Source organism: Echinococcus granulosus (assembly GCF_000524195.1).
Source record: "Echinococcus granulosus chromosome Unknown EG_S00039, whole genome shotgun sequence".
In the NCBI taxonomy this organism is placed as follows: domain Eukaryota; kingdom Metazoa; phylum Platyhelminthes; class Cestoda; order Cyclophyllidea; family Taeniidae; genus Echinococcus; species Echinococcus granulosus.
The window spans coordinates 212,166-221,664 of record NW_020170419.1 but is presented as its reverse complement, the minus strand read 5'-3'; the positions used below and the strand labels follow the sequence as shown (position 1 = coordinate 221,664).

General features: G+C 44.6%; 2 protein-coding genes across 2 annotated transcripts in view; one reads left to right on the top strand and one right to left on the bottom strand. All coding sequences in view use genetic code 11, as the record gives it.

The window, feature by feature from the left end:
• Positions 1-5,506, bottom strand: part of EGR_05367 (hypothetical protein) — a gene marked incomplete at both ends in the record, with an annotated part of 10,466 nt that extends 4,960 nt beyond the window's left edge. Inside the window, 3 exons of the mRNA XM_024494616.1 lie at positions 495-867; positions 2,578-3,044; positions 4,808-5,506. Coding sequence (XP_024350943.1) covers positions 495-867; positions 2,578-3,044; positions 4,808-5,506 — 1,539 coding nt within the window. The remainder of the gene's footprint in view (positions 1-494; positions 868-2,577; positions 3,045-4,807) is intronic.
• A 62-nt stretch (positions 5,507-5,568) lies between these two features.
• Positions 5,569-9,499, top strand: part of EGR_05366 (hypothetical protein) — a gene marked incomplete at both ends in the record, with an annotated part of 7,621 nt that continues 3,690 nt past the window's right edge. Inside the window, 5 exons of the mRNA XM_024494615.1 lie at positions 5,569-5,624; positions 6,794-6,874; positions 7,494-7,581; positions 8,423-8,647; positions 9,227-9,390. Coding sequence (XP_024350942.1) covers positions 5,569-5,624; positions 6,794-6,874; positions 7,494-7,581; positions 8,423-8,647; positions 9,227-9,390 — 614 coding nt within the window. The remainder of the gene's footprint in view (positions 5,625-6,793; positions 6,875-7,493; positions 7,582-8,422; positions 8,648-9,226; positions 9,391-9,499) is intronic.

Below are 9,499 nucleotides of genomic sequence, written 5' to 3'. Positions count from 1 at the left end.
TCAGGGACTAGCTAAGAATCATATATCATTCCCGCAGTTTTTGTTCTCTATTAAGTAAATGCTAAAAAAGTTATAGGATAAAAAAGCCCCAAAACGGTTATCCTTCCTTCAAAAATCCACCTTCTTGACGCAAAAAATTCTGGTTAACATCTCCTTTCAAATTCCTGATTGCTATAAGCTCAGAGCCGCCTCGTCTCATAAAGGATGAGATTAGGCTGCACAATGAGGAATCACTTCCACCCCTCCTTTGAAACGAAAATTAAAGCATCCCTTAATCTCCTGCAATCACTTTGTACTATCGGCTGACTGTACCCCCGCTTCCCATGTTAAGAGCCTTCTCCAGTCAAACGTGGCAAGAAAAAAAAACATTTTTCACGACGCGTTAAGAATTCGACCATCTGTAAATAAAATGAAGAAAGCGCTCCTTGTAGTTTATGCAAAATTGAAAACAACCTAATCCAAGGCAAACTGAAAATACACATCTCGTGACTTACCCCTGCCACCTCATTGTCCACGTTGGAGGCATTGAGATTGCATTTGCTTTCAAGCACATCGTTGATCGGCGCTGGGTGATGATGCTCTCGGCTTTTGTCGCCCTCATCCTCATACTTCTCGTCCTCATCGTCCTCCTTTCCCTCCTCATTGAGGATGTCAAAACTGCCGTCGAAAACATCGACGTTCACATCATCGTCGGAACAGAGGGATGCGTTACTACCCGTCTCCACGCTCGTTCCACCACTGCTGTCAGTGTTGGTGACCGAACTGGTGGGAGTTCCCAAGATGCTCAACTCGAAGTCATTCTCGCTGTCGTTCTCCTCAGCTTTGCCCTTCGTGTCTATCAAAGCAGCATCCTTGTAATCACATGGTCTGAAAGACGGAATAAACAAAGAAAATGCCAATAGAAATTGGTAATATGTCCTGAAATCCAACGAATAATTTTGGAAAGTGAAAACAATTATTACGCAAACGAACGACTGTGAAAGGTGTAGATTTTAGTTTGGACCACTCAAGGAAACAGCGGTGACAGTTCATTGATTAGAACGCATAGCCGTCAGCTTATTTTTGGGGAGGTCTTGACGAAGCTGTCAGCTACGCATGTCACATTAACCAGACAATCTCAGGGTCAAAATCATCGGTTTTGACACTACAACATCGTGAATTCATGATTTGCAAACCAATGTCATTGATACGAGGTAAGGAGGCGATGCTTACGGGCACGCGATGCATACACATACATGTTTCTCTACCGAAACAACAAAGAGATGAGGAATGGACCACAGGACGGAACGAGGAACGGTGCGACTTTTAGTCTGATCATTCACCGAAATGGCACACCGATTTAAAGGACACCGATTTGTCATTTGCTTAAGAATAATGACAATGCAGTACAAGATGCAGTATTTTTGGTGGAAAGAGCTCACTGTTATGACTTCCTCCGAATTGTAAGGCACACGGGACTGTTTATGTGCACTGTAAAATCAGTGGCACTTTTCATTTTAACAGGACTAAGCCCTTTTTTGCGCTCTCGGTCATCTTCTTGTTACTTTGTACCCTCATAACACGCCACCGATCGGTTTATGAACCCAGGTCAAATGGATTTCAATACTATAGAAGATTCATCGTAAATTTGTTGTAGAGTAATAAAAAAAGATGCTACCAACAAAATAGCCCAAAAATGGGATTCCAACGAGTCATCAATTCCGAAAGAATAGTTTATTTTCTCATCAGTGTCAAAATAAACAGTTCGGGGACTTACGGTCACCCTTAACATAGGTGATGGAGGAGTAAGCAGATTCCATCTACGCCAACGGAGTGTTCGTGGGAACTAATCGAGGGGTTCCACAAACGCACAACAAACATCAACAGATGACAAAAATTTATTGTTTAGTTCCATTTTATATGCACCACGCAAAGTTGGCGTGCACTTTAGATTGTTGCCTCATTTGCCTGAAATGAGAAATGGCTTCTGCATCACAGCATTAGGCGAACAAACAAACCACTGGTTATTGCCAAACCATCCAATCCCCACCTTGTCTGCACCTCTGAGGCTCGCACCACTTCATGCCCAGAATACCAGACCCGCATTGTGCCCGATGGACTGCAGGCGGAAATGTACACCAGGATCTGGTCACTTCCTGGGGGTCAAACACTAACTAGGTCTGAGGTCTGTCTACCTCGCACAAGTTGATACAACTCGAAGCCAGCACCCAGTATCCAGTATTTAGAGGGAAGGAGCCTTTTTGCAAGACAACGCAGCACCTCTAACGGCCTACCACCAACCCAAAGTGACGATATGACAAGATACGACATTTCCGTTTTATTTGTGTGTTGCAGTTCAAAGATATCAGTGCACCCCTACGACATCAGTGTAGAGGTTCCATAAACACAGGCACTGTTGGAGACGGGGACTCAAAAATACACTAACCTCCAGTTCTCCATTGTAATCAGCAATAGCAGAACATCATGAAGAGGTCAAGGAGCCAAAAGCACTTATAAAACTGCCTATATCACTAATGTAAACATGAGGAATTGACGTATCCACGTGTCGCAAGAAGTTAAAAGAGGGTGAAGACCCACCCGACCATATTCAATGATGGTTGCATGTCCATACTGGTAGATGTCCCCTCGCGCTGCACCGCGGGCACTGAGCGCAGCGGCGCTGTAATACGTGTGAGGTCGAGCCGAGCAGCAGCGGCAATGACGCGATTACTTTGGCGTTGCGAGCCCTGCAGCGGCGTAGATGCCCTTGGCTCCAATGGTAACGACGGAGGCGGCGCACCTTTACTGTGTCGCTCTTGATGATGGTGGCGAGCAAACCGTTGCCACCGAGAGCGGCGGCGGCGGCGTGGGGGAGAAACGTCAGCGGTGACAGTAGCAACGGGCGGTGGGAAGCGATGCTCGCGAAGACCCCGCGGACCCAACAGTAGTGCGAGGTGACAGAGTGCCTCGCGACCCCTGTCGGAGAGGTCGTTTATCCGCTCGATGGAGATACGACAGAGAAGGCACAACACCCGCCACCGATTGCACGCTGTCAACTGGCACTCCTCTACTACGTGCTTTTCATAGATTGAGAAAAGGAAGATTATTAGTTACTTTTTAATAGGAACTGGAGTCTACTCCTGAAACGAGGAGTAAAAGTTTTGTAACATTTTGAGTGAACTAACGACTTTGCATTTTATCTTCCAAAGCAGGCAACTCATTAGTCGCTCGACTATTATTATTTTCATTGTTTATGAACTGCCTGATGAATTCGTAAACAAGATGCAAAGCACTTAGAGTTAAGTGAATGTAACTTTTATTTACACAAAGGTGGTTTTGTCATAAACAGATTTTATTGCTCGCTATTACAGGGAATATTGTTACATACATTGCGTCTATTTTGTCTGTATCTAACTACGCTGTGTGTGCCTCAACCCACCTAAGCGCCTTACACAACGCTACAAACAGAGGGGCTCCTGTGGATGCATCACACCACCCTTTGAGTTTATTTTTAAATGAGGCGACCGATTGGTGCGTACGGAAAGATAAACGGGCAGTTAGGCTTTGTAATGTAGGTGAAGCGAATGAAGAAGACGCCAGGCTCAGAGCCACGCAAGATACAGAGCCCACGTAAACAACCAAACAGAGAGCTCACACAGGGTAGTCTTTCACAGGGAAACAAAATAACCTGCGTTTGAAAGGCCAATAACTGGTAAATTGACAAATACTGTGAGGCTAGGAGGTGGTATCATTAAATCCGATTGCCTCTACCTTGAGATGCCAACTAGCAGAACGCCAAGGTTGATCATCTCGTCAGAGGGAAGCCGTCACATGACATACCCAGGCACGACAATTCAACACGCCTGAGGTGCAGATAAAAAGTCACTCATAGGGATTGAATCTCACAATCACTGCTTCTTTAGATTCCTCTTTGCCTACAGCGACAAACTCAGGACACAGTTAAATATTCAGTTCCCCATGAAGATGGGAGGGAACGCCGACAGTTCTCTACACGCAAAACAGGAATTAATTATGCATGACAAAAATGATTTCGCAACACTATGAAAAATACCAGGCAGACAAAAGAAATTGAAAAGAAATGCTAGTAACCAAAATAACTCCACGAGATGGTAATTGAGATAAAAAGCCCGTCTAACAAGGAGGTGGAAAACTTTGGAGACCCTTGTTGGAACAGCTACGCAACCGAGGCATTCACATACACCTTATTCGCTTGACAAGCCCTTGGTGATGCAGGGACTATAAGCGAAGTGAAAAGATGCCATTAGCACATTCAGGGTATTATTTTCACCGAAGGCTGCGTGCCATCGTCGAGGAGGAATGGGAACCTAATTACCGACCAAACCAACAAGGATAGTATAGGTAATGTAAACACGGAGCACAAACATGACCTGCGTGGAATTTTGAAGGCGTTCTTCAATAACAATAGTCGTTTGCCTGGGAGCATAGTAGCTGGTGTCCATAGTTTTAACCTCTAAATGATCCAAATGGCTGAATTGGTAGCTTCCACGGTCTGGCTTTGCCCCAGAGCCTCGTGTCTACTACTAAAGACTATCTTTCGGTCGCACAGGAGGTGGCTCCTGATTATTTCACCTGCTACCTGTCTACTAGTCCTTATCAGCCCCACGCCTTGTAACTTCTCCGGTAGGGGCCACTTTAATGGCAGAATTGGAAATAAGCAGACTTTTATTTACCTCCAGAATCAATTCTAGACAATGAGACAAACCAAAACAGTGAACCCAAATGACTAAAGTTCCGTTGAACCGTTCAAATTACCTTCGACATGAAATAATTAAAAAGTGCTACTTACTGCAGTAGAATCCCTGTTGGGGAAAAGATGAAGAAAGCTCTCCACTATCTCCGTTTCCTGATCCTCCTTTGTTTTCGTCATGTCCAACGGTCCACAGAACACCGATCCAGAGGCAAACGGTGGCAATGCGGAGAAGAGGTTTGCCCCACGTCGTGGCACTACAAGTTGACGCACGTAGGTGTTGTAGAGACCCACCAGCAGCGCCTCCAAAACTGCCGCCAAACTGGCCATGTGCGTCCCAATTGCGGAAGCCTTCTGTGAGGTGGGTAACGATGTCGGAGTCGATGTGGTAGTGTTGCATGATCTTGCCGTGGTGGCGGTAACGGAGGAGGAGGAGTGGGTAGAGGAATCAGCGGGAGCAGCAGTAGCGCCGACGTTTGACGTATTGGCTGGATCAGAAGTAAATCCGGCGAGAATACGACGAGTGCGCTGGCGGACGGTGCGGTTAAAACTGGGACGGCGAAGAGCATCGACAGAGACGACGGAGGACTTCTTAAGACGATGGCGTAGTGACTTGCGACCTCGGGGCAACGCTACCTCTGGACTGGTGGTAGCGGCCGCAGCAGAAGTTCTGGCGGTGACTCCAGTGGGAAAGGAGTATTTTGCGTGGCAATGCGACACTGAAACTCGCTGGTTGATCGAGAAGCTGCCAAAACTACTCGAGAAAGTGGCTGGTGAGAAAAGAAAAAAAGTAATCATTTCATCACATCCTGCTCCTCAATGGTCTGATGTTCGTATACACACCCTTCTTCTAGAAGTGAATGCCATCAAGTGATGAAAATATAAAGAGGAAACGTCCAATCAACGTCTTTGTCAAGTATGTATCATGAGGCAGGAGGGAGATCAAATGACAATCAAGTAGCAGTCCAATTTAGACAAATTGGAGAGCCACTTCAAAATCGGGTAAGTATAAAAGGCGAGCGTTATTTGTTAACCACACCACAAAAACTTTTCATAAATGAGAGTCAAACGATGAATGGGTCTTCAAGAAGAAAAAAGTGTCGAAAGTTTGGAATAACTTGAACGTAAGCGAATTTGTTGTCTTAAAAAATAAAATTTGACATTTATTGCCTTTTCCTAAAAACACACTCTTAAATGCAGTAGTTTAACGTAATTGTGATTTAATTCTTCACAAAATTGGGAACTTAGTTGGAGAGAGCAGCCTTCACTCCGCTACTCGCCATGACTTGAAAGTAACCGGCCAATCACAAAGTTGTAGGTGTGGAAGGTTGGAAGGGTGGGGGAGGCGAAGGCGGCGTTTAAAAGAGAAGGGTGGGGAGATAGCAAAAGTTCGAAAAGCAATGAAACTATAGTAAAACAAATAGACACTCCACTTAAATGGCTTGAGATTCATTTCAAAGAGAGGAAATTCTAAAAGTTGTGAAAATTGTATGTGTGTGTACGTATGAGTGCCTATTTTTGCATAAAACGAAGGAGTAGCGATTTGTGCCACCTAAGTACACCAAGCAGCTAGTTCTGTTTACCTAGCGACTTGTTTGCTTCGCAACAGCTTGGTGGCAATAAGGGCCGCGCCAGAGTGGATTTGCCTGGAAAACAAAATTGGTATGCGGATAGGGCGCTCTTCCAGAGGGACTTGCAAAGAAAAGTTGGACATAACGAGATCGCCGTGGTGAATATAAATTGCCCCAGAAGTCCGCTCAACCACCGCCATGCCGACGGAGAACGAGATGCATCTAAAGATCCAAACTTTGTTTCACTGCACACCTAGATATGCACGGACTGTCCAGTCTGCGCCCATCAGGACGCGGATAATAATTTCACCAGTGCTAATGAATGAATCATGAGGACGGAGAGGTGGCAGATGATTGGGTTTGGGGACAGCTGAATTTAAGCGGTGACTCCGCCTCCGCCGTGCTTGTGAAGCGGGTGTCTACGCAACTGCGAGGGAAAGGGAACCTAACGCAACTTGGCTAAAAAAAACTCCAATTTTCCCATAATCAATGTTTTTTTTGTAAAAAAACAAAGTTTTAAACCATTTTGGGCTTCGCTCCCGCAAAACAGTGCTATAAATGTAACAGCCTTTCTCAATTATCCTCAAGCGACAAGGTAAAAAGATTTTGAGGTGGGAAAATGCTGATTCCGTTTTCCTCGGGAGTTTGTACAATCCTAGTAATCATTTTGTGGCAAAAAGGACGTTTCTCCTCAGCAAAACCAAGCAATTCTCTCAACCTGCCGTAGTTCTGCAGACCAAGAGTCTATTCCAGTTAACCTAACACTTAACAAAGGAAACGAGTGTGGATTTCAAAGTGGGAAAAGAAAGTGGATCAAATCGTCAAGGCTAATGACACAGTAAAAGGAAAACGTTACTTCAAGCCATAAATAAGCATAAACTCACTCATTGCTTGAGCTGCTCACCATTTCGAGATGGACTGTGTGACATAAAGGCAGGGTTTCCGTTGATCGGTTTAGCATTTAGCCCTCACTCACTCCCGATTGAAGAACAGGCGCCACGCATCCGCGTCATGAGGACGACTCGGTTGGTAAGGCAATGGGTACACCATAATCAAGGTTATGCAAAACGTTTCGTGGCAATCCATTAGCCAAAACTCCGGTTTTAATGAGGCAACAGGTTATGGTTGGGAGTCATTTTATCCATTCCACTTCCGAAACGGATTTTTAACAATGTAGGTAGTATGGAGCTTTAAAAGTATTACCATGTAAAAAGAATGCAATTTTCAAACAAAATTTTTCCTGAAAGCGGTTTTGAAGTGCTAGCCGTGATTCAGTCGGTAACTGATTTTCATTGGCAGAGAGTAGGCAGACCACGAGATTAGGTTTACCGCCTTTCAGGTCAAAGAGAGTTTCACATAGAATTGACTAACACTAGGAGGAGGCCTGATCACAGAGAAGTAGCATAAAGAGACAGGAGAAGATTCCAGTAGTTCATCGAAGACCACGACGCCCCCATGCTTTGCTAGTTGGCAAACTGTGGCAATAAGCACCTTTAAAAACATACCTTCTCATCAAAGTGATTCAATCTGCCAGTCCGAGAGGATGAATGCATACCGTAACTGGACTAGAAAACTCCAATTCTGTGAGAAAGAGGGATGAAGTGAAGGCGCAACAGTCATACACATCTTGGATTGTCAGGTTTTGTTCATTGAAAGGTGAAATTCTGGAGCATTATTGCCTCATTTTCAAAAACTCAGATCACTTTAAGATTTTGGGACAAAAATGAGACAGATGACTATCAGGTGCTAACCACACAATAGCTTTCTGCAAATTGTAGTGACTTTGAGAACGCCTACGGTTGCCCAAAGCAAAGTCCTGTGTCGGTCGGTCAATACGACACCATTTACTGTGCCCTGAATCACCCTCCTTTTGCTTTCAACCCGCATAGCAAAACAGTGGCCTTCTACCACAAAACGTACACCCAAGACGATTTGCGCGTTTTAAGGCAGGAGGCGAACACCGCCTCTTTAATCGCCTCATCTTCCTCCAGTGGTTAGCCTACGTGCAAAGTGGACGATGGGGAGGCAAAGGAGGGCGATAGCAACAGAACTGCCTAAGTTGGGCCATTCTACAGAGTGCAAGCTTTCCACCTTATTGATGGAGTACTATAGACCACAGTGATTTATTTCACCAAAAAATAAGCAAAAATTGAGTTGGTCACTATTTCATAGGAGTGAGTCCGGTGAGGAAACAGTAACTCATGCCGCACCTTCAACTTCAACATCTTATCTTGACCGTGAAAGTTTGCAGCTTCTCAACAGCGTTATCAAAACACCTTTAAAATGGACATGTTCCAGTATTGTGGTTTTGAAATCGCGAAAAACACACATCACCCCACCGAATAGTCACCTACTAAAGATGGGTCAAGTATGCTTCAAGTGTACAAAAATAGGCTTCCACTTGAGGGAGAAATGGAATGACAAGCAAATTGTCATCGCTTTTCCCTCCTTTGAGCGGGATTCCCACCCCCACCCGGAAACGGTTGAGCTGCAATTATCCCACCCTGGCAAAAAGGGATGTAAGTAGAGGGAGCAATGTCATCGAGAGGCTTTAATCCTATGCCCTGCTTTGAAAAATTAGGAGCTAAAAAGAGCTACTCTTCCTCCTAGACAATCAAGAAGTCGCTAACTTAATATCGTAATTCAATTTCCAAAGATAACATTATGAATTTCTACTGAGGCCTGGAGGCCTCAAGGTAGAGTTTACATTACCCCTGTTCCCTCCTCCTACCTCTCGCTGCCAGCAAGGAAGCAATAGCAAAGGCAACACCCAGCTCGACATCCCATGTTTTTATCCAATCTGGCCTACCCAAACAAACGCCAGTTGAAATTTCTTTTCATTTCTTCTTAAAAGCAATAAATTCACAGCATTAATGGTGAAGGTTAGTAAAGGTCAATACAATTGGTAGGAGCGTCCCTTGAGAAATGGATCATTTTCGCCCTTCAGTCAAAAAGTAAGAAAAAGTGTAGATCCATTCGTAAGGTGGTTAAAACTACTCAGGTAAAACAAGCGCCAATCCTAAAATATTTACTGCCTTTGGGTAGACATGAAGTCATTTCAAAAGTGGGCAAAAAACAGTTCACCCATCTTACTTCAACCATCGCTACAACGTAAAATTGGCGAAGAAAAGACACAGCGGCAGCTTTGTCAGGTTTGCAACAGCGCGTTTGCAATCGAAAGCTATCTCCAAAGACAAATGAAACCTTATCCAGTCCCTAA